Genomic DNA, 26401 nt, shown 5'->3' with positions numbered 1-26401 from the left:
GCAGGCGGACTCTCAACCACTGCGCCACCAGGGAAGCCCCCAGTCATCTTTGATAAATATTCAACGGTGGCAAGAATGGTTTTCCAACAATAAGCTTCCGTTCTGTTCACCAGAATCAAAATAACACTTGTTAAAACACAGCCTCTGGCTGACTTAAAGGACATAGGCTGGGGGTGTATTTAAGGAGCTGCTGTGTAGCAAGCTGATCATATACAGAGCAAGGAGAAGAAATCTTGAAAGGGCACCCAGCAATGAAGTGCTGGATGAAATGGCAGACAGACCATCCTGAAGGAATCTAACAAAAGTCCTGGGCAAAGGAGGCTTTTGAAAGCAAAGCTGCCCAGAATAGGGGCAAATTCTGTTTTTGAACCGGCAGCCTCAAACAAGAGAAAGACCACATAATTTGGATGTGCTCTGGAAGAAACTGCAGGTCAAGTTTCAGGCTCATGAGCAGCTGTCCCCCTGTGCATAGCAGATGCGTCAAATTTCACTACTATGAAAATGAGACTTACATATATTTACATATATAATCTGAAACCTGTTGATGGTCCACTGAAAAATAGCCCTTGATCTCAGCTACGAATCCCCAAACTCTCAAGAAAGTAATGGCTATTAGCAGATGCTGGGAGGTACACTTGCTTAAGATTCATAAGGCTCCTTAGAAGAGCAAGGACAGAGCGGATTAGCCGGAAAATACCACTCAGATTTTTCTAGCATCTCCTCCCAACCCACCAACTCCTTATCTTCCTTACTCACCCAGCAGATAAAGAATCAATGTATAGGTCACAAGATTATTTGTACTCATCACTGAAAATAAAACAAGATTGGTGAGCACTGAACTTGCCAAGGGTCCTTGGCTCCTAATGATTTCCATTGTTAATGAAACCCCCTTTTGCTGCTAAATTTGTAAAGATGCGCTAACAACACTTTAGCAAAATGATTGCTCTGGGGACAGTTTAAGATCTCTTTGTATAAACCAAAGTCATCAGGAACAAATGAAAAAGCTCAGTTTTTGTAAAGCATGAGCTGAAAAACCCACAGAACTCACAGTTATGAATAGTGCAAATGAGGCCTATGAGATTCTTGATATTAGGATTACAGGGAGAGAGAATATGGAAATTGTTTATGAAAATGTGAATCCCCCCATGGTCATTTCTTTTTAACTGCTGCCTCAGAAGTAAATCTTTTAGTGGAATTTTATCATGTGGGAAGCTGGTCTCTGCTAGCTGCCTTCCTACAAGATGAATGGGGTAATGCTGAGCCCAAAGGAAGTGCCTTTATCTTTCTAAGGTACTGACTTTGCAGAAATGATTACCTAATTAATGTAACTTCTACTATGTTTTTTATTCTACTCTCATTTTAAATAGCATGATGACAGAGTTCATTTGTATGATAAAAGTTTAAAATTCAGCATAAAAATTCAGTATATCATTTTGGAATAATTTATTTTTTGCATTTTGGTGATATGTTTAACCTTTTCTACCTTGCCAAAAGCAAATGCCTAAAAACTAAAAGCTTTGGAGTAGAAGTTAAAAAATTAAGCAGTGGAAAAATTAAAGGTATGTGTCTTTTACGAAAAATTTTTTACTGAGTTAAATAATAATCGTGAGGTAGTGGGACTAATATTTTAAAACATAGTAAATTGGTAATTATTAAATGGAAACTTGTGAAGTAGATTGGTAAATTAAGATAAATAACAGGAAAATTTCCAAAGATTTTGCTATGAAATTTTTCATTGCTGCATTGTATTTTGAGGTTAAAAATCAGGACTCATTTAAAATAACAATAAAGGACTAGTTTAAGATATAAATAGCAACTAAGAATGATATCATAGATTAATATTTAATGATATGGTAAAATATATTATTTAATATGATGAAATATATTTTTAAGGACAGAGTGTAATATATATATAAATATCACTGTGTTAAATCTAAAGAAAAACGTTAATGTGTATGTAAAAAGAAAGGCTGGAAAGATAAACAATATTAACAACATTAGCCTCTGGGTTTGGGGATTATAGGTAACTAGTGTTTTTTTTACACACATATTTCAAATTTAATAATTTAATAACGTTTACAGTTACTTTGGAAATAAATAACTACATTTATAAAGATAAAATTCTGTTACTTTTAGAATAAAATATATACCAATATAAAAAATTCTGTTGAATAATATATAGAAATAATTCTGATGATACAGTTAAAATATCTCCCAGAGGAAAATTATACTTGCTAAAAGAAAAAAAACACACTATTTTAAAATATAAATTTTGATGCTTAATCATGATATGGGTCTATTTATTTCTAAGCAGGTTCTCAGTAGACGTAATTTGACCAGTAACTGCCTCCAGGACTGGGCAAGTCAAGGTCATTGCTTTGGGCTTTATTTTTAATCCTAATTGGACAAGGGCTAAAATACATGAGTTCTAAGGTCCCTTCCTGCTCTGTTAGTACAAGTGTCTTTTCATTAGTGATCGTATTAACATTGAAATGTGGATTTAATTATTTTCAAAGACAATAAAAAAAATTCTCAAGTCACTGGCCTCTCGAAGAATACCTCTTTCTTTCAGTGGCACTACACATGCCATTGATATAGAGTGTGGCACACCATTTAATTAATTTTAATGAACTTGCAGTTCATTTGAAATATAATTTGCCTATTCTAACTAAAAATTGGAAGACAGCTTCGGTTGAGGCTTCCTCACCAATACTCTGTGTCTTGCTCTGCCTTATAAGTACAAGCACTCTTACTTCTTTTGGGGCAGACAATCCTAGACTTTTAACTATCAGACTGAAAAATAACCTGCATTTACAAAGGCTGACCCTGTCCATCTTGTCTGCTACCCCCCTCTCTCATTCTATCCAGATTTCTTGGTCCCTTGACTGCTGCTAAGAAAGCCATCCTGAATAAAAATGACAGCTGTTTAGAAGGAATGTGTGACTTTTTGCACCTACCTGTCTGTTTCCTCATCTGGAAAATGGGAATCATAATTCCTTACAGGGTTGTTACAATGATTAAATGAAATAATGTTTCATTTGATATTCACATGAAAACGGTGCATATCAAGGGTTCAGTATGGATTTTAGATAAATGTTGTGCATAGCCAAGTACAGGGGACATAGAAAATTGTCTAAATAGGTAGTAATAACATCTCTCCTCCTCATTACTTTTATTACTATTATTATTAGGATGCAGTGCCAACAAATATTCCCATCGTTCCCAAATGAGTTCTGGACTACAAAGAAAGCAAAAATAAAGTTTTTAGACAACCTTGCTAAAAGTGAATGAGTAATTATAAAAGTCACTACAGACACTACATCTCAAGTTTAAGGCATTACAATGAAATACACTTTTATAATTCCACCTAACTTTACTGGTGTACTTGTCAATCAAATACACTGCTGAATCTACACAAAAACCCTGGCAACCAAAGGAATATCGTTCCTTAGTATCTCTACAAGGCCCATGGCCAAGGAAGAACAGAATCTCAAGTGAAGTATGCAGTTGGTGAGTGGCTGAAAGAACAGGAGACAGCAACGCTGTCAGCTGGCACCTTTCATGCATCAGCTGGGGCTGCTCTGTTTCTGAAGAGTCTTCTCACTGGTGCCCACACAGCCTGCTCATTCCCACTGAACCTGGAGCACGAAAAAACAAAATACCCTTTGGACCTCAAAACAAAATAGAGTTGGGGAAACCTGGTGGACAATAGACCAACAATATTTAAAATTAGTGTGTTCTGAAATGATATTCCAAACCTCTTCACATTTTATTTTTGCATATTTGCTAAGAGGTATATGCTGCTCTTTCCATATGAAAGACAAAGGATTGCTGGGAATGGGTCGGTCATTTTAACTCTTAATATCCCAAATGTATCAAGAGTATATTTTAAGATAGCTGCACTCCTTTTAAATGGCTCTTATAATTAAAGTAAATGTACTTTAAAAGAGACGTTCACTTTGCTTATGCTGAAATAATATATATTACATTAAATTTTAAACCTTTAAGTCCCTATATATACAGTAGCTATTATTTCTACTGGCTGGGAAGGGAAAGGGATGGAGAGGGTTAAGTTTCTGGGCTGTTAAGACCACTTCATAAAATATAATTTCTAAAGCATAAGAACAAAAGAAACCAAGTGACTCAGACAGCATTAAAAAGAAGAGGACAAGGGGGCTTCCCTGGTGGCGCAGTGGTTGAGAGTCCACCTGCCGATGCAGGGGACACGGGTTCGTGCCCCTCCCGGAAGATCCCACATGCCGCGGAGCGGCTGGGCCCGTGAGCCATGGCCGCTGAGCCTGCGCGTCCGGAGCCTGTGCTCCGCAGCGGGAGAGGCCACAACAGTGAGAGGCCCGCGTACCGCAAAAAAAAAAAAAAAAAAAAGGACAAGAAGAAGAAGACATCAAAGAAAAAGTAGAAAGAAAGAAAGAACACATGAGACATGTACAGAGTGGCCAAAAAATTCAGAGTAAAAATGACAAAGACAGTCATGACAAAGACCTACAAAAAGGTAAAGGGGAAAAAACACAATGAGAGGAGAATTTGTGACTTGATTTGTTGAAAATTTTTCTTTGGCCTGGATTTTGAACACATTCTACTGAAAAGCCTAGAACAAAGTTATTTAACGTTTCATAACTCAGAACCCTTATGACATCCAGAATCAATTATACCCATAAGACCTCCAAAAAATTGAACTGGTTTATAACAAAGGTAGAAAAATTAAGATATCCATGATGACTCACTTTAAAACAGTGAGCAGCAGACTGCTAGCATAAATAGCTCTAAAAACGTAATTTACAACTTAAGAGGTATACAGTTGTAATAGAAGTTGTGAAATGGCTGATAAATTGCCCTATTTATAGATGCCTGTGTTACAGAGGAGATAAATTGTTTCTGGATAATTGCGTGCCTATTATCCGTGGCTTCCCAACGAATTTCAAACCTGCTCTATCCTGATCCTTGAATATTTAAGCTTCTTCTTCACTTAGCTCAGGTCAGAGCACTGTAAATCTAAGTGCCTCCTATGATATGAAGTCTAAATATAGATGGTGTTTTCTGAATCACAATGATTAGGAATCAGTACTTGTGGTTAACTTTTAAGATGAAAGGTAATGATAGGAACGACACATTAGTTACAAGAGCAAATCCATCGCACTATTCCCATTCAAATCATGATCCAGGCTGAGTGTTTATGAAAACTCCACTGGATGACATAGGGCTCCACCTGAACAAATAAATCTTGTTGCCCAGGAATAACTTACAGCAACAGTCATTGTCTTGAATTCTTCATACAAAGGTTGAAAATTGCACCAGTTTATTGTATCCATCAAATTACTACATCGACAAATGTATGGGTCTATGCAAATGAGGTTTATCTTCATTTCTAATGCACTGTCAAGGTCACTGTGGTTAATAAGGCTGATTGTACAGCTTGGGAAGAATCAACTACAGCCATTTAGTTAATTCTTTAGGCATAACAAGTAAACTGTCATGAGTAGGCAATAATTAATATACTTTCCTCACTTGAAAGGTCTCCAACTAAAAGATTTTATTTGGCTAAAGTAAACTTTACTAGTCTCTCTGTGTGTGTGTTTGTGTCTGTGCATTGAACAAAATGTAATTCTGTATGTTTTGTAATTTTAATTGTTAGATTCACTGCATAAGAAAATGCTGTACTTTTTAAAAATAGAGAAATATTCTTATTCTCATCAAATCCTGGATGTTCTATGGTTTCACTGAAATGCACTTTGATCCTCCTATGAAAAAGCAGTGAAATCCATGAAAAACTTTATCATACATGTATGTATGCTAAGGAATAAGGATGTATATAATTAAATTTGATAATTAAATATAGTTATAAAAAGTCTAGTCCTGTTACAAGGTAAAATCAAATTATTGATTAAAAAAAGAAGCTGGGGTCTGGAGAAAGGGAGAATGGCAAGAGTGGATGAAAAAAGTTACAAAACAAGCTAGAAGGCCAATTTTGCACTGGGAGATAATATAGCTGAGAAAAACATACACTTTAAAAGAGTCAACTCAAACGTTATGACTTTCTGAAATAAGTGAAATGTATGTATGCACATACACATGTAATTGGCAGGTATTGGTCATAACGTTGCATGTGTATAAAGAGAAGGGGAAAACAGTGCACATTGAATGCCTGCACTGTATGTTCGTTTCAGCATAAAATAAGCAAGGTTTGTTTATATATGAAAATAAAAGTCACTTCAATTTTTTCTATTTGGTTTTTTAATTATAGAAAGAACCTCAAGTCACTAGAAAGTAAAACACAAAACAAAAACAAAAAACCTCTTTCTAAATATTTAGATGTGAAGGGATTCTGAAACACGAGAATGGGTCCTTTGCTGTGAATTTTAGGAATATCTCTAATATTATTCTATCTTCATGCGATAGGCCACTCCCATCTTTTTTTCCTACACAAGTAAGAAAATAATATTCTGAGGAATCATGATATTAATTATGTCTGAATTTTATGAGGAACAAGAAGAACCTCCCTTCTCAGTATCTTCTTTTATTCCTCCATTTCATGATGAAAATCTTAAGTAAGAACAGGGTGAAGTTAGCGAAAGTTAGAAGTCTTATTTGCTATCTATTGGTAGCACTCCATGAAATCTCATCAGCACAATACAAAATATTATGTACCAAGTTTTGATTGCAAGGCAGAGGCTAAAGTTGTGTGTATTAGTTTCGTATGGCTGCCATAACAAATTACCACAAACTTGGTTGCTTAAAGCAACAGAAATTTATTCTCTCATAGTTCTTATGGCCAGAAGTCCAAAATCAAGGTGTCAGCAGGCTGCTTTCTCCTGCAGATTCTGAGGAATCTGTTCCATGCCTCTCTCCTAGCTTCTGGTGGATCTGGCAATCCTTCGCATTCCTTGGCTTATAAATGCATAACTTCAATATCTACCTCTGTCTTCACATGAATTTCCCTCTGTGATTCTCTGTTCTTTCTCTTCTGTCTCTGATATGGACACTCAACATTGGACTTAGGGCGCACCCTAAATCCATGCAGTCTCATCTCAGAATCATTAATTTAATTACATCTGCAAAGATCCTATTTCCAAATAAGGTCACATTCACTGATGGGGTTTAGGATTTAGACATATCTTCTAGAAGCCACTATTCAATCCGTGCAAGTGTGTGCATGTGCTTTTATTTTTCCTATTATTGCCAAGAAATTACAAGTCATCAGAGTTCTTTCTCACTTTCAGATATTTTAAGGTATGGGTAACGCAAAACAATATTTGATGACTATGGAAGATCTTTCATCAACATTATCACAATATTGAGTAAATGTTATCACACTATCATTAGAAAGACTACCATGAGTTATTTTCATTTTGAGATAGAATAACTTATATGCATGAAATCAGTCCTAAGTCTTAATCACAAGGGGGAAAAATAAATAAAAAGGAAATGTTGATATTGCTGAAAGAATCTTCTCAGTGCTAATAGCAATGCTTATATTATTTTTGGAAAATGTGGAGGAAATTTCTTCTTTATAGTGGTTGGTAGTAGTTGCAATAAACCTTGTAATCAATGAATCTTGAATCCATCAGTATAACCTACTGTCTGTGAGTATGTAAGAATGTTTTGGAAGCTACAAATATTTTTGTTGGTGCTTCTGCTCTGGCTTAGTAAATAATAATGATTACTATTGTAAGTTTAATCACCACTGCTCCCTGTGTTGCCCATGTAAATCTATATTTACTTAGTACTTGTACTGTGATAAAGTCAGGCAGTTAAAATAGAGCTATTCTATAACTAATCAATAGGCGTATCTTTTGACAGATAACACAAAAGTTCAATAGTGTTATGCCTGAAATTGGTAAAATACTAGGCAAACAATACTAGCATGATAGGAAAATTACTTTTGGCAGAAATGGGAGGAAAACCAATTATACTGAAAAGAAAAAAAAAGTTAAATTAAATCAAGTTATTTTCAAAAGCACACCTCTGTAAAAATTAAAATACCCTGAAAAAATACTATTGACTATTTGCCTCTATGCATGACCAATAATATAATATTTTTAAGTAAAATGTCAGGAAAAGCCAAAACAGTTGGGAAAAGGGAAATAAGTGTATGATTATTTCTGCATTTTAAATTAGAATATAAAATCGTTATTGCATTTAGATTACAAACTAAATGTGACTGTAAAAAAGTGAATAGAATTATGCACTTATATTAGCTCTCAATGCAATTAAAATCCCTGCTACACTGAAAAATAAATTAAAAACACATCCAAATTAGTTAGTCCCGCAAGTAGGTCATTCAGTCAAATATTTATCTGATGACGAACTGAACTGAGCTAGCATGTATTGAATTCTCCAAATGGCAAGGACAAGTGGTAGTTTCAGTGTGATTCCAGAGAAGCATAGGGAGAATAGAGATTATAAAGTCCTCTTCTACATTTAGTTATAGCCACTCCTGAAGTAATCTTATACATGACCTCTCCTTATACAAAAGGTTAGTCAGGTAGTGATTGACTACTGGTTATGAAAAAGATTTCCAGTCTGACAAAAGAATTCACAATTGGATTAATTCAGATAGCAAGCCCACTTACTACATTTCACATATGGCTCTTCTTCTCCATAGCTTACCAAAACACTTCTATTTGTTAACATACTCTCATCTTAGAAGAGAAATCCCCTTAAGCTTTGATGAAGGAGCATAATTAATTAACGGGGATTTTTGCTCTTCTCAGCAAATAAAAACAAAACCACCTGATGAACTGAAAATGAAATTATAAAACTTCCAGAGGATGTTCTTGGGTCAGTATAGAGTCTGCCCGATCACCTAAACTTTTGAAAGTACCAAGACTTTAATCTTGAGAAATGATGTTGAGGAAGAAGGCCATTTTTTTTTTAGGTGACTTTTTCTTTTTTGTTTTTAATTTTTATTGGAGTGTAGTTAATTTACAATATTGTCCCAATCTCTGCTGTACAGCAAAGTGCATCAGTTATACATATACATACGTCCACTCTTTTTTAGATTCTTTTCCCACATAGGTCATTACAGAGTATTGAGTAGAGTTCCTTGATTGAGTCACAGATGTAGAAAACAAATTTATGGTTACCAGGGGGCGAAGGGAGGGAGGAGGGATAAATTGGAAGACTGGGATTGACATATACACACTACTATATATAAAATAGATAACTAATAAGGAGGGCCATTTTTATACACTGTTCCTTCCTCTTAACATCTCCTTTCCCTCTTTGCCTACTGAACGTGTATCTTTCCTGTAGGCCTCAGGTCAGTTGTCACTCTGCAGGAATGTCAGCCTCACTGACAGGTCAAGTTGTTCTTTTCTTGTAAATCTCCCTCTGGTTCTCAATACACTAAAATCGTACAGTATTCGTACGACATCTGATTAGTCTCAGTCTACCCCATTGGACTGTCAACTTCAGGAAGGAAGAAACTGTGTCCTTTTGCTCATCACTGTATCCCGTGACTTTTAGCCTGATGCCTGTGATGCAGCAGTTACTCAGGGTAAATTTGGTACATGAATCAAGCACTGTTGGAGTCTGAATTAATACTGATTAGTCACATTAATAGATATTACTATGGAAAAGTCACTTTATTTTAGAAATAAAGCTGAAAGTTAAAAACCAAGTTGACTATGATCCAGCTATTCCATTACCCAAATGTGACTGGTGAGCTTGGCCCTGTAATGCTGCATCCATCACAGCGAGGGACGCAGCATGTTAAAGATCTTTTGTTTTAGCTTTAAAAAACTACTGAGGAACAAATTAATAATAAGACGTCGATGATGGTGATGATTTTGAAGATAATTGTGAATTATTCCAGAGGTTCCCAAAACAGTCTCTGTGCTGGAGTTATGCAGACAACAATTCATAATGAGGTGACTGGCCATAACTACTAAAATATAAAATATCTAGGGAAGAAAGGTGATAGAAGGAAGTGTTTATCCTTTAAGGTTTTTTCTTTTTCCCAAGCATATGATAAAAGTCAAAAAAAAGTCCTTTCTCTTACTTTTTATATTAACTCCTGTCACTCTTCCTTCCTCAGTCATGTTCAAATATGTCCCCTTCACTTCATTTCCAACACCAGCACTCAGGGCCGGAAGTCTTCCCTGATCTCTCTGATCTGGTCAAATTCCTACAGGACAGTCTCTTAGAACACCACAGATCTCTTCTTGGTTGCACTCACTTGAGTTTCATTTTTAGCTTTATGTGATTATTTTGAACAATTTCTGTCTCCCTCCTACACTCCCTCCTTGCCCCTGCATTCATCTTTAGGATGGGTAAGGGCACAGACCACATATTCTCAATGCCAGTCAGGTGGCAGGGGCTGGCATTGCTTGAATGCTGCCTTCCAAGTGTCTAGCACAGTGCCTGATACATCGTAGCTGCTCAATACATACTTATCAAATACATGAATAAATGAACATACCTCCCCCTTTAACTATATAATCAAAAGAGAACCCAAAGTGGACACATTGTGAGGAAACTATGATTTATGTGCAAGCACAGTGAGTGTGAAATTGTGGACTGTTGGAGCTGATGGAAGCACTAGAGATTTGTTCTCACTTTAGAAACAGGGTTGAAATTTGGAGCCATTAACAGACTTGTCTTAACCCACAGCTGCCTAATGACAAACTAGGAGCAAACCTAATTCCTCACCCCAGCTCACTGGAGGTTTGGGCAGCCCTGCCCTTTCCACTACTCCACATAGACTCCGTGCTGTGTTCACTCATCTGCAACAGGACTACGCTGGTATCTGACCACTAAAATGGCAGATCTGGCTGGTATAACATTAGCCTATGAAAACTTATAGTAGGTCAATGTACAGTAAAAAGAATACAAAAAGGAGTGTAAAGAGCAGAGGTAATAGGACAATAACTTGGAAACATGGGCAATAAATTAGGATCTATGTTTTCAGGGAAGAACCGAAACACATACAGACCATAATGGAAAGAGCCGAACACATACAGACCATAATGGAAAGAGCCCTTTGTCCCTCCACCTTTACGTTCTCACATAAGTAAAGCAAATATTGATGGATAGAGAGCAGACACAAAGGAAAGGAGCTTAACTGGAGCTCTTTACACTATGAGATTAAAAAAACGCTATGGCTGGTGGAGGGACATGTACTGTAAATAGCAGCTGATTAAGGGGAGGAAAGAAAATGTAATATTTACCCAGAGGCCAAGACAGGCAGTATTTCTTAAAGCAGGGAGAAAAGGGCAAATGTCCCCCTGCTCCTAACTGAGAGTCTCTCTGGTAATGTTTTGTTTTTTATTTTATGTTACAGGTCACATCCTTATATCCTCAAAACTTATAGAGAGTTAAGTCTAATATTGAAGGCCTTCTATAAATGTCCTATTCTGTTCTATTCTACACTGTTCCTACTTTCCCCATCTAAAATTCATGCCACTCATTACTCGGGGGTGGGGGGGCGGTCAAAACAAGTATTCAATAGCAGGCAACTTCAAAGATGATTAATGTATAATTTCCTATAAGGGTCAGATATTATATAGGCATTCTTTTACATAACTCTCACTACTTGTTTGGTTGTTAGTAGTACTGCCACTTTTCAGATGATGAAACCAAGTGATTTTCCTAAGTTAATTTAGTTGAACAGCTGCAGTTTGATCATGGTGTCTTTGACTCTGAAGACCATAACCGTTCCTAATACCAACGGTTCCCAAAGTGTGGTCCCCAGATTAGCAGCATCAGCATCACCTGGAAACTTGTTATAAATACAAATTCTTGGGCCCCATTTCACCTACTGAATCAGAGCTCTGGAGGTGGGGCTCAGCACAAACTGTTTAACAAGTCCCCCCAGGGATTCTTGTGCACAATCAGGTTAGAGACCACAGGCTTATACAGTGTAGCATAAAACTTTTGCTTACACTCACTGCAGAGAGTACTTGAGTTCTCTTGGGTGTCTTTTTTGCTTTTTTTTTTTTTTTGAACAAACATCTATTACTGATGTATGGAATTTGATATACCACCACAGAATTACCGGCAGTAGGGGTAGAAAGTAGACAGGCTAGGGACGGAAGCCCAGATCTGCCACCTATTGTTACATAATCTTGGCAAGTTGCATAACCTTTCAAAGTTTTGGATTTCTCTTCTATAAAAATGAAAATAAAAATGATGAGATCAGGGCTTCCCTGGTGGCGCAGTGGTTGAGGGTCCACCTGCCGATGCAGGGGACGTGGGTTGTGCCCGGTCCGGGAGGATCCCACATGCCGCGGAGCGGCTGGGCCTGTGAGCCGTGGCCGCTGGGCCTGCGCGTCCGGAGCCTGTGCTCCGCGGCGGGAGAGGCCACAGCAGTGACAGGCCCGCGTACAGCAAAAAAAAAAAATAAAAAAAAGAATGACGGGATCATGCACCAAAAGCACTTAGCCCAATCCTGAAATGTAATAAATACTCAATAAAATAGATATAGTTTTCATTATGATTATCATTGTTAAAGACAATAATATTGGTAACATTATAATTAATTGCATGAGTAGTGAAGCTTATTATTGCAGTATTATGTATGCTGCAAAGCTCCAGAGATTCTCCTCTACTTACAAATTTTATTATAAAATGGCCTTAATTTTTTCAATTTAAAAATGAATTTCCAATTAATTTCAATTCACTAAACATTTTAAATTTCCCACAATGTACAAGGTATTCTGCTCTTTTAGGGTACCTTTTAAGTAGGGTATTGATACCAGTTATCAATTTATATGTTAGGGAATGGATATCACCATTGAATACTGTTTTTAAAATTAAACACTTTAAATCTTTACTGTGTCTTGGCTTAAAGCTTTATTGGAAGATTGGGACTGACATATACACACTACTACATACAGAATGGGTATCTAATAAGGACCTACTATAGAGCACAGGGAAAATACTCTATAATGACCTATCTGGGAAAAGAATCTAAAAAAGAGTGGCTATATCTATATGTATAACTGATTCGCTTTGCTGTACACCTGAAACTAACACAAGACTGTAAATCCACTATGCTCAAATAAAAATTTTTTAAAAAAAGAAAAAATTGTATCTTTTCACATTATTTGAAAAATAATACATTATCACAAAATTAAGAGCTGTGTCAACTGTGGACACATTTAACTTCAGGTTAAATTTTTATTCAAAGAAAATCGCATATTGCTCTATTGAGACCCCTGGACAGTTAACTGTACAATCTCAACAGTGCTTTAATACAGACAGTTTCAAATAATAATTCACTTGCAGTAAAAATATATCCCCTCTATTTTACTCAGTGAAGCTCAGACCAATTAGTTCTTGTTTATTTGCACCAACCAGTGAAAGAAATCAATTTCTGTCCCTTTTATTATGCTTTTTATCCATCCATACAAAAAGGCTTTCATCTTTTCTGTCTTTTTTTTTTTAGAGTGAAATTCTCAGTCCTCACTACCTCCTCTTGTAGCTGGTGTTTTCAAGATCTTTTTATCATTTGTATTGTTCTCTACCGAATGCTTGGTGATTTGTCTCTTTTCTGAAATGTGGCATTCTGCTGAACTTCGTCCCCAAACCACAGACTAACAAGACGGGAACATAGCTCAATCTGTCTGTATGCATGACATCACCATTACAATTCAACACACTGTAGCATATGAATATTTTAACAGGGCTCAGAATGTCGACTCATTCAATGTATCATCCACTGTAATTCTTGAATTTTTCTCACTGTTGCTACCATCTCTAGCTTTTCATTGCACATTTTGGTTCCATTACCCTGCCCTGCACCAACTTTCCATTCCATTTTCCTGAATCCAATGCCACCTATTCGATCTATGTCCCCAGTATATCAAGATCCGGCTGTAGAGTAACACAGCACCCCAGAGGTTGCAATCCCTGCTACTTCCATGACTCCTTGTCCTTTAGATTTATTAGCATAAATACATAGCATCTCTCCGACCAAAATTTTTTAGTATACAACTACATTACCCTTGGAGGGTTTTTTTAGATGATTTTTAAGGTTCCAGTTAAACAAAACCAAGCAAACAAACAAAGCTTACTGGTCTGTTACTTCAGGCACATTTAAAAAGAAACCTAGCCCTCCCCTTAATTGACTCAATTTAAGAAAGTTAAACTCAGCACCAAGAACAGGAGTACATTATTGTTTTATTATTGAGCTGTCATCCCCAAAATATAGATTAAACCTCTGATCTTCACACACAGGTAGCTCAGTAAGTATCATTTACCCTCCCTGCAGGAAGTCACTTGTGTATGCTGGGTCGTGTCATATGGTTGGTCAGTTGAGTAAACCTTAGTAAACACAGAGTTAGTTTCACTTAGCAGGTTTACTTGCCCAGTTACAAAAGAAAGCAAAGCAGGAGAATATAAAAATGATGAAGGAAATAACAAAAGAACCTTAAAATATTATTAGGCCCCAATTTAATTATTTTACCATGAATAAATGGCAGGGTTATCAAAACTGAAATGAGCTGACACTTTCATTTATAAGAGAATTATGGAGGTGATCGATGGTTCAAACTCACAAATCAAATATTGCTGCACTCCTTACACATCAATCCATGTGCCTTCCTTCTGTCTGGAATCTGCATCCACCCGCCTCACACACTCATACACACCTACCGCTGCCTCACTCAGCCCTATCAGCTGACAAAGTCCTACTCATCCTTCATGAGGAAGAATGCAGTGTCTCCAAGGCAGTAACCCCTCCCTGCTGTGTGTTCACACTCTGTCCTGTGCTTAGTTCTTGCTTCAAAGTACCACTATTTGTTTATAGAGCTGCATCTCCTATTCATTTTGAGCTCTGCCTCTTCTCTTTGACTTTTGGTTACCAGGTGCTATTGAGAATCACTCAATAAAATTTTGGTAAATGAATGAATTATTTTAAGAATAGATTTTCCCCAATAGCTATATTTTTAAATGTAGAAAGTGATGTCCGGCTTGAATACTGTCTAGAGAAATTGTGGTAATGCAACGGTACAAGTTCAATTTTAATACAATGGCGAGAATATATGTGAGTATGGGTATATTCATGAAAGGGTTCAAAAACAGCTATCAGCTCTGAGAAAAGACTTATGCGTCTGTAGCCAAATAAAACAAACAAAGAATGAAACAAAAAACAAAGGGGAGGAGAGTTGAGACCACAATCTTCAAATAGCATATATCACCTTTTTTCCCTCAAATGTATATATGATTATATATCTTAATCAAATTTTGGATGTATTGGTTTTGGATAAATGTTTAAGTTTTCATAGCCTAATTAATGTGGTAGAACTGAATGAGGTGGCAAAAAATAGGAAAAAAGTTTTATAACATTTTAAGTCTAATATAATAATTTTCAGAAGACTTAGCAAAAAGGATAATCATTAGTCTAAGTTTAACAAATGAATTTGCTTTAGTTCTAAAGAAGAGTGATGAGGGATTTAATCACTGTCTTCAAGTGTATGATGGTTCCATTGAGAGATAATAGTGATAAAATATTTTCCTTCTTAGCTCAGAGTACGACTAAGACCGATTAACTTAAAGAGAAAACAGGAAAACTCTAGAGAAGGTGAGATGTTCTGATTAATTACTAAGTAATGCAGTGAAAGATTTCCCTCACAGACTTTTAAAGCAGGAGAGCTACGTTTTGATCTAGACTCAGGTACTAAATTTAAACTTAAACATCTCTCAGCAAGACAAATACCAATTTGTTCCATAAACAGATAACACTGTCTGTGTTCCATAAACAACACTGTGGCTTTCATGTCTGTGGTTCTCAATGTTCTTCTACAACAAGTCTCTTTCTCTGTTGCTCATGGGGTCATCTCAGTCACTCATATGAGGGACAAGCCCCCTGTACCATGTAAAATAGAATCATCTGAACAAATTGTTCCCTAGCTCCTCATTCTTCTGATCGGACTCTCTTTAACACGGTGGACAAAGACTGGAGAGGAGTGATTATAAATTGCCCAAAGCGTAAAAAGAAATGTAATATAATGATCCTTGGAAATTCAAAGACACCTAAAAAGGTTTAGAAAACTATAGTAAGAAGATCACCGATCTTTGATTATTTCATACATTTAATATTCTTTTCATTAACATTAACAACTGACATTCAGTATAATATTTAAATTAAATCAAAAATAATACTATTAGGGCTTCCCTGGTGGTGCAGTGGTTGAGAGTCCACCTGCCGATGCAGGGGACACGGATTCATGCCCCGGTCCGGGAAGATTCCACATGCCGCGGAGCGGCTGGGCCCGTGAGCCATGGCCGCTGAGCCTGCGCGTCCGGAGCCTGTGCTCCGCAGCGGGAGAGCCCACAACAGTGAGAGGCCCATGTACCACACAAAAATAATAATAATAATACTATTAAATATTTTTAACCTCACATTATGTATTAAAATACTGTACTGTGAAATTCCAAGATACAAGTTTAAAGTTTCTGTCAAGGGTCACTAAAAGAGTAAAGGTTTTCCATAACCTTTTTGTTTTTAGGTTTTAATGTTAACATTTGCTGTGCTACTTCATTTATATCAAAATGCTCACAGTTGTTTTATAAATAAATACCACAACCTTTCTAAAGAACCTTAGAGTTTGATCTAAATTTATTTTGTTCTCATGGGATAGCAAAGCTATCAAAATTTAAAATAAGGTGACACCCTATAGTTGAAGAATAAGTCTGGATAAGAAAGGTAGTTTAAAACTACATAAAACATTCCAAAGATATGTGTATTGTGGCTTTCATGCTGTTGCTTTGTAAGCTGTGAACCTGAAACAAAGTTTTGCAGTGTTTTTTTCTTGTCTTGTTTTTCTCCAGTTGATAAATGAAATGCATCCACTGAGAATCTGAAAGCAGTATAAATCATATCAGAAATACAGGATTTGGTTCAACTTACCTGTTTCTGTTGCTGGAAATCCAATCTGAAATAAGCGTTGATGCCTGTTGGTGACAGTGCTTGTTGCCAAAACTACATGCTAGCATTATAACTTCTCTACGTAGCTCTCTGGGTATCATCAAAAGGAAAAGAAAAATTAACAAACAGTGTTAATATCTAGAGAGAAAAGGAAACTCATTACACTACATTACAGTAGATAAGTAAATAATCAGCACAAAATTAATTTTCAGATATGGAAATTCCATTTTGCTGAGCAAGAGATAACTAAGCAGAGTAGAAGTTATACATAAAAAAGTCTTCTCTGGAAACAGTACTATAGTGAGGGGTACGGGTTCAGATCTCAACTTTACCAATAGAGGCAGATCTTAAATTAAAACATGGCAAAGAAAAGCCTTTGTTCTCAGTACCAGGTGGTGGAAACTGTGCTGCCCATCAGAAGCCCTCCCAGGAGAGGGAAATGAAAGATGCAGAATGAAAGTAAGATCGTCTCATGCTGCTAAAGTCACAGTGGTTTTAGTGGTGTGTTACTGTACAGTTCTGGGGGAAAAAAGCAAGTAAGAAAATAAAACCATACTCATGTTGGTAGGATGCTTGAACAAGAGATCCATTAAAATTGGTTTTTGGCCAACCAAGCTTGATGTACGTTGTTGCAACTTGCTTTAAAATATATTCCTAAATGGGGAGTAGGAGAAATAAAGATAATATCATTTTCAAATCACTCCATGCTGACAAGTAAAATTATACAGTAAAATTAAAATATTTTCTAAATGAACCAACTTTGAAATATCAGTAAAATTATGGGCATGGTAATGCTCTATTATAATTTTATTCAACTTGATATTTCAAATATAGAAAATTAGTGTAAAATACAGTTGCAATGATGGAAGTCTACTCTTTACTTCCTACTGAACAATTAAGTAATTTGCACTATTAAATATTTGAGATGATGATTTTTGCAGAACAAGAAAAGTGAGGAATATTGATAATGAAACCATATATACATATACACAAATGTATGTAGATATAGTTTGTGAAAATGAGCACCTAATATTTATGTGTTTTATGTCAATAGACCATATTTAATGCAAAACTGTGCTATAAGCCCAGTCAATAGCCTAGCCTTTTTGAACCTGACGTACACAGAACACTCTTTAGTAAAATGATGTGGTATTTCAAAGTGAAAATCCATTCATCTAATGATATATTTAAATATCAGTAGCAAGGTAAGATTGCTCTCCTCACTTTAATGTGGTCCTTGGATTTTGTCAATGGAACGAAAGCACTGAAATTACAGTAAAAGCAATTCTTAACTTTTATTGAAAATGAGGTGTCTGACATGATATACTAAAGTGCAAATATACACAAAAATGTATTTTGCTTTACATAAGTTTAATATTGTAGTGTCTCTGTATTAAGAAGAAAAGAGAAGAGTAATAAGTCCTTCTCCAGCAGATAAAAATTATACCATAACTGTAATGATACATTTCCACGCATGTCTGTTTCAAGGGCTTAGACAAAACTAACAACAATGAACAGTCAAGCCAGGATTATTCCCATTAAAAAAAAATATTAAAACAGAGGTGCTTTCATGTAGGTTTTGTATAAAATAGAAAGAAGCAACTCTTATGGACATCACACAATTTAGATGGCTCTAATAAACAGATTTCATGTCATAGCAATCTAGTCTCGAGTCATTTCAAATGTGTAGGTTAATTAGCAGAGCCCAGTATGTCATAAATTAGGATGATTTTATAAGACACAGGGCAGAGTCTTGAAATAACTAAAAAGAAATAAATAGTGCCCAAAGGTGACAGGAGTTACAGAGACATATTCTCATATGCAAAGCTTCACTGGTGATAAGAAATTTTGGAATCAAAAGCTCATTAGCAGTACTTAATCCTAATCTTATTCAAAATGATTATTACATTAGATTAGGTGGTGTCAGCAGTGCAATTCTGGTTTTCTAGTCTTCAAGCTTAGAAAATCTGGTGAGGTAACATTTTGGAATGTTTGTCATGTCTTCAGGTCTATTTGGATTATCTGTTGTTTGCTCTCCTATATCCCCTTGGACCCAATTATGAATGGGCTTTTGCCTCAATGTTGATCTTATCCTTGTTAATTAAGGAAGTGAATTGAATTTACTATGTCCTTTTGGTTAAAACTAATGACTAAGAATCTTTACTGAAACTGTCTATATTCTGTGAAGATCTTTGGATCCCTCTCCCCAGGTTAAGTCCTTTGTGAACACAGAGCTCTTTAACTCTAGGGAAGTAAGTTTGAACTTTAAGGATGTGCCATGTGTATTTGTTCTTAAATTCTGAGGCATTTAAGCTTAATTGACACTTTTAGGCTAGAACAAAAAGTAGCGTGTATTACATTTCTTCTTCAACAATTTGCCATTGGCATTGCATAGAAGATCAGGACAAAAATAGCACAAATTAGAAGGAACTAAAATAACTCAGGATCAGTTGAATATAGTAATAATGAGAAAACAGTTTATCTTCTGAAAATAAGAAAGAAGAAAATATATCTTTTTACATTGAAGACATTGTATTTCTCCATGCGGTCCAGTAATTTATCTAGAGGATAAAGAGCTCGGCTGGCGGCGTGCCAAGGAAGAAAATCCTTCTCCTCAGACAGGTATCTGATAATCTCCAGGGGAATATTCTGAGGCAAATAGCCAGCTCTGCACAGCCAAAAAAGTTAATATTAATTATATGCAGAAAAGACACATGATGATGCAAAAATGAAGATTTTACTTATGCAAATAAAAGGCAGAAAGCAAGATTCATCACAGTATAAAGAAGCCATACTCAGTACTATAAAAATAAAATTACTCACTTTTTAAATATAGTCCTACTTAGGATGCCAATGTCCCTTAATACATACACAGTTGGGGAGTTAAAAATTTGAATGAACACAAAAATATCAGAATGCATGTTTTTAAAAAGGAAAGAATTGTGGAATTTGAATAAATCAACTCTAGGTATTTTCCTTCACAGAAACATTTCAGCAGTCACAAGTAATTGAAAATAATTGATTACTGAAATGAAATTCTGGTTTCTCAATGCATTCTCTTTACTTTTCATGTAGCTCTGTATAAATGCTATTTAATCCAGGTTGTTTTCAAAAGGATAATCAAATTAAAATAGCAATTTACAGTTTTGACTGTATCTATGTTACATTACCATACAAGCATTTTTCAAACCTTCCTGTTTAAAAAAATAAACGCTTTCTATAACACCTATGAAGATTAGAGTTAGATTTTAAGTCCAAATTACAAAAATGTTAAAGAAATAGACTCTTCCCGTTTATTATTTTCAATAGATGCTGTGTCACTGTGGGGACCAATGTCAGATTCTTTGGAAAATATGAAACTGTAGCTTTTTAAAGCTATCTGAACACATGCTGCCCACATTTAAAGAGGGTATATCCAAAAGAGGATCCAGAAAGAAGTGACTACATATAAAATCTACAGTAGGTTGCATATAAAATCCTTGCAAATCAAAGCAATATAAATGACAATACACTATGTATTTTGCTGATCTTTTTTTTACATTAATAATCAACTGAATGCAGACTTTTAACACAGGGGATAGGTAAACATGAAAGCAACCAAAGCCTGGTTATCTTCTTTACCTACATTTCATACCATTATTCTTTGTGGCATCACAAAATTAGATGGACCTTTTTATTTGTGTTTGGTAGAAGGTGGACAGGGAGAGAGCAAAGCCTTCTCTTATCTTCATTTCGAACAAGTTTGCCAGATTATTTAGTTTTTCCTTGTGTGATAAGCAAAAACTACTCTAAAGACAAATATTAACTTGCAGCTGTGTTTATAATGTTCATAATAAACCAATTCTGAAGATTATTGGATTTAATAAATGAACAAGCATCACTCTAATGATTTTGGTTCACTCCTGGTATAAGATCAACCACAGTTAATGTCTGACATAAATAAGAATGATGAAAATAACCCCAAATTTCTACATTTCCATAAAATTTCCTAGAGTTTGTATGATTTGGACTCCATCTAGATTTGTGCCACTTTTCTTGTACAGTTTCCATTTTATACATCCTTGCAGAAATAGCATGAAATTAGGCTAAGGCAGCAACAACTAAATAAGAAACTGCATAGTTTTGCTAATGTAGCACCATAATAGAACAGTTAACTTTTGCTTACAAGGGTTTTAAAAGTAATGATTTGGTTTTTTTCCTTAAAAGTAACACAGCTTCCAGTATTTCAGATTTCATAATTTGTTTCCCCTGAATTTTTAATTCTAGATATTCATTAGCATGGTGATCATAAATTTGCCTCCTCTAAAATTATGTAATCCCCATGCCATGGATTATATAATTTTAGTTGAATAAGATTTATCTAGAAGCCATTATTCTTTTGTTGAGGAAACAAGAAAAATAAGGTATTAGAAAAAAAAGAATCTTTAGTATGTAGCTAATTTATTAGGGCCCTTCAAGTAAGTTTGGAAAATCAAAAAAGGTGTTTGGGTCTATTTTCTCACTGACATAACTACCTTATGTCAGTTATAATTTATTATGTTTCGTTTCTTCTCTATAAACGGGTGGACATCTTTCAATGACTTATGTTTTGTGAGAAATATAACTACAAATTTAAAAACATGACAAATAATGTTATGAAAAGAGACTTGGACCCAAGGAAGAGCATGAAACTGAGGACGAGCCTGGAACCACGAGCGCCTCCTGAACAATTAAACAAATTCATCTCTCCAAGCCCCACATTCCTTATCTGTGAAATAAGAGGGTTGAACTAGGAGATATCTTTTTTAGCTCCAAAACCCTTTTATTCTAACCTAGTTATCTATAATTTAGCCTGCTGAAAAAATTATTACCACAATATGGGCATAATGTATTTGTTTAAAATTTTGAAAAAAAAACTTATAATTTTTATATTCCCCACTCTTCAATTGTTTGATATGTACAAATCTTCTAAGAGTCAGAGCTTGGATCTAGGTTTTATAGGTCATCTGACACAGAGTTAGAAAATTAAAGCAAAGCAAGCCTAATAGATATCCAAATAATGACAAGTAAAGAAAAGTATTCATTAAATGAAGAAATGAAGCAGGTTCTGTTTTGAGTGCTTATGCCAAAAATTGCTAACTGCTCACCAAAAATAGTTATGTGTGGTCACGTGACTAAGCTCTAGCCTGTAGAATATAAGCATTCCTCACTGTCAAGGTCAGCCCATAGACATCTTTCATTGGCTCCTCCATGTTCTTTTTCCCTAAAATGAATCTTCCAGGATGACCTTGTATTGAACTCTTGTATTGAACATGCCAGAAACCCACCTGGGTCTCTGGATGACTGCATCCCCAAGTACCAGTTCTCACACCCAGTTCTGTTATGTGAGCAGGAAATACACTTCTATTGTTTTTGATCCGAATATATGTTTGGGTCTGTTTTTTTTTAAAGCAGCTAGCTTCTCTAATGCAGTCCTCAAATAGAATAAGAAACAGATTACACTCAAATTGCCCTCATTTTGCATTGTTACAAACATATGTAAGTAATCATCTACTATATAATCCAATATACTTGCATCTAGCCTACTAAATCAAAATATGTAGCTTTACTCAATTGGATAAGAGGATAATCAGCTTCATTACAAAATTAAGACTTGTAAGAGATAATGTTGGTGAATAAGTTACCTAGTTTAGATATGTGTTTGCGTAATTGGCTGATAATGATATCTGTGATTACTACTACTGATAAAGTAATCAATATAGGGGAAGTGTGTGGAATCCCAGTGAATGGAACATGACATTAGCTCAAAGTAATCAGCCCGGAAGGGAGCACATTTAGGGGCCTGATGCTGAAATGCAGTTTCCTTAAATTTGCATCATCACAGGGAAATGTTGCTAAAAAATGGAGGTGGGGGGTGGAATTAGCAAATTTAAAGAATATTTCATGTATAACTAAATATGTTTTATTAATCTTTTAGGAAGAAATTGTAGATGATATTTATCTTCTCTACTGTTGAGGAAGGGCTTGGCATAAGAAATGAGTTAGGAATCAAGAAAAGACAATGGAGAAGAGAAGCGAATGAGGAAAGTTTAAGAAATGGATAAAAGATTGCCTATTGTACCTATACATTTCTTCCTCCCATCTCTGCCCCCCTCAACACACATACCCTCCCCTCCTCCTTCTCTAATTTACGGGAGCTTGCAATGAAATATATTTTTAGGCATACAAGAGAATATTTTTATAAGAAGGAGATTAAAATCAGACTATATTAGCTGATGCTAAAGTGCACTGATCTTAGCTGGCTTTGTTTTCACCTAAGATCCAAAACTACTTTTCAGAGCATCATATTCAAGTTTTCATTAATTGAATATTCATTTAAAGCCAATAAATAGCCTACTACATTATTTCACCCTATATGGAGAAGATACTTTAACTGTCCCTTAGGGCATAGATTTTTTTTTTTTTTTTTTTTTTTCCGGTACGCGGGCCTCTCACTGCTGTGGCCTCTCCGTTGTGGAGCACAGGCTCCGGACGCGCAGGCTCAGCGGCCATGGCTCACGGGCCCAGCCGCTCCGCGGCATGTGGGATCTTCCCGGACCGGGGCACGAACCCGTGTCCCCTGCATCGGCAGGCGGACTCTCAACCACTGCGCCACCAGGGAAACCCTAGGGCATAGATTTTTAAAGCAATTACTGAAATGCTTAATTAAGAAGTTTACTATTTTATCTACTATTCTTTGTTATTCATTATTAAAAGACTTCAATGTGCTCTTTGTGGGAAGATCCTATGATGGAGATTGAAAATTCCACTAGTCCTCGGAGTACCATAGAATAAAGAGGCAACTACACAGGAGAGTTATCTGTGTCAACCATGGGTCCATCTGGTCATTTCCCAGAGAAAATAAAGATATGATTCAGGCACTGGCAACTGTTGCCTGCAGCAGAGGTGAAAAGGAAGTTACAGTCGGCCCTCCACATCCACGGGTTCTGTATCAGTGGATTCAACCAACTGTAGATAAAAAATATTTGGGATAAAAAATGCCAAAATTACAGAAAGTTCCAAAAGGCAAAACTTGAATTTGCTGCATACTGACAAATACTTACATAAAATTTACATTGTATTTGGTATTATAAGTATTAATCTAGAGATGATTTAAAGTATCCTGGATGATGTACACAGGTTATATGCAAATACTATGCCATTTTATATAAGGGACCTGAGCACTGGAGGATTTTCGTATTTGTGGGGGTTCCTGAAACCAATCCCTGAAGGATACCAAGGGACAGCTATACTTACTTGCAGCCCCACAAAATTACAAACATGAAGTGTACAAAAAGGAGTCTCATAGTCCCTTGTCCTCCTGTTGCTTTTTTTTCCAGGAAGCCCTCTCCCAAAACTGACTTAGGCACCTATTTTTTGACCTCACATAACACCTTGATAACACCCCTATTCATAATAAATATCATGATATTAATCAGAATTTTATCATGATACTATCTTTCTCACTCACTGGACTTAGATCTGTAAGGAAATGAAGCATTCTTTTTACCCATCTTTTTATCCCCATAGCCTACTGCAGAATCTAGTTCAAAATAGGCACTCAATATTGTAAGTTCAAGATGGCAGAGTAGAAGGACGTGCGGTCACTCTCTCTTGCGAGAGCACCAGAATCATAACTAACTGTTGAACAATCATCAACAGGATGATGGAACTCACAAAAAATATACCCTACAGGGCTTCCCTGGTGTGGCACAGTTGAGAATCTGCCTGCCAATTCAGGGGACACGCGTTCGAGCCCTGGTCTGGGAAGATCCCACATGCCGCAGAGCAACTAGGCCCATGAGCCACAACTACTGAGCCTGCGCATCTGGAGCTTGTGCTGCACAACAAGAGAGGCCGCGACAGTGAGAGGCCCGCGCACTGCGATGAAGAGTGGCCCCCGCTCGCCACAACTGGAGAAAGCCCTCGCACAGAAACGAAGACCCAACACAGCCATAAATAAATAAATAAATAAATGAAATTAAAAAAAAAAGATACCCTACATTCAAAGACAAAGGAGAAGCCACAGCGAGATGGTAGGAGGGGCTCAATCACAATAAAATCAAACCCCATAACTGCTGGGTGGGTGACGCACAAACTGGAGAACAATTATACCATGGAAGGCCAACCGCTGGAGTGAAGGTTCTGAGCCCCACATCAGGCTTCCCAGCCTGGGGGTCCAACAGGGGGAGGAGGAATTCCCAGAGAATCAGACTTTGAAAGCTAGCAGGATTTGACTGCAGGACTTCAACAGGTCTGGGGCAAACAGAGACTCCACTCTTGGAGTGTGCACATCAGGACCCAGGGGAAGGAGCAGTGACCCCATAGGAGACTGAACCAGACCTACTTGCTAGTGTTGGAGGGTCTCCTGCAGAGGTTGGGGGTGGCTGTGGCTCACCACAGGGACGAGGACCCTGGCAGCAGAAGTTTTGGGAAGTACTCCTTGGTGTGAGCCCTCCCAGAGTCTGCCATTAGCCCACCAAAGGTGCTGTAGGCTCCAGTGCTGGGTCACCTCAAGCCAAATGATCAACAGGGAGGGAACTCAGCCCCACCCATCAGCACACAAGCAGATTAAAGTTTTACTGAGCTCTGCCCACCAGAGCAACACCCAGCTCTACCCACAACCAGTCCCTCCCATCAGGAAGCTTGCACAAGCCTGTTAGATAGCCTCATTCACCAGAGGACAGACAGCAGAAGCAAGAAGAACTACAATGCTGCAGCCTGTGGAACAAAAACCACATTCACAGAAAGACAGACAAGATGAAAAGGCAGAGGACTATGTACCAGATGAAGGAACAAGATAAAACCCCAGAAAAACAACTAAATGAAGTGGAGAGAGGCAACCTTCCAGAAAAACATATTCAGAATAATGATGGTGAAGATGATCCAGGAGTTCAGAAAAAGAATGGAGGCAAATCGAGAAGATGCAAGAAATGTTTAACAAAGACCTAGAAGAATTAAAGAACAAACAAACAGAGATGAACAATACAATACGTGAAATGAAAAATACACTAGAAGGAATCAACAGCAGAATAACTGAGGCAGAAGAATGGATAAGTGACCTGGAAGACAGAATGGTGGAAATCACTGCCACAGAACAGAATAAAAAAAGAAGAATGAAAAGAAATGAAAACAGACTAAGAGACCTCTGGGACAACAGTAAACGCACCAACATTCCCATTATAGGGGTCCCAGAAGGAGAAGAGAGAGAGAAAGGAACTGAGAAAATATTTGAAGAGATTATAGTCGAAAACTTCCCTAATATGGGAAAGGAAATAGCCACCCAAGTCCAGGAAGCACAGAGTCCCAGGCAGGATAAACCCAAGAGAAACACACCGAGACACATAGTAATCAAACTGACAAAAATAAAAGACACGGAAAAATTATTAAAAGCAACAAGGGAATAACAACAAATAATATACAAGGGAACTCCCATAAGGTTAACAACTGATTTCTCAGCAGAAACTCTACAAGCCAGAAGGGAGTGGCATGATA

General features: G+C 36.6%; 1 protein-coding gene across 2 annotated transcripts in view; it reads right to left on the bottom strand.

Annotated features, from left to right (window-relative positions):
- TRHDE (thyrotropin releasing hormone degrading enzyme) overlaps positions 1-26401 on the bottom strand; it is a 405202-nt gene that overhangs the window by 31122 nt on the left and 347679 nt on the right. For both annotated transcript variants that reach the window (XR_010932493.1, XM_067697363.1), the window contains exons 13-15: positions 19409-19556; positions 17445-17542; positions 16871-16978 (exon numbers count right to left, since the gene is read on the bottom strand). Coding sequence is in view for 1 of the 2 variants with exons in the window: in XM_067697363.1 (XP_067553464.1) it covers positions 16871-16978; positions 17445-17542; positions 19409-19556 (354 nt within the window). In the remaining variant the exon portion in view is untranslated. The remainder of the gene's footprint in view (positions 1-16870; positions 16979-17444; positions 17543-19408; positions 19557-26401) is intronic.

The sequence above is a fragment of the Pseudorca crassidens genome, chromosome 11 (genome assembly GCF_039906515.1).
Source record: "Pseudorca crassidens isolate mPseCra1 chromosome 11, mPseCra1.hap1, whole genome shotgun sequence".
Lineage (NCBI taxonomy): Eukaryota > Metazoa > Chordata > Mammalia > Artiodactyla > Delphinidae > Pseudorca > Pseudorca crassidens.
Note: the sequence above shows the minus strand (reverse complement) of the source record. Positions and strands in the feature narration are given on the sequence as shown.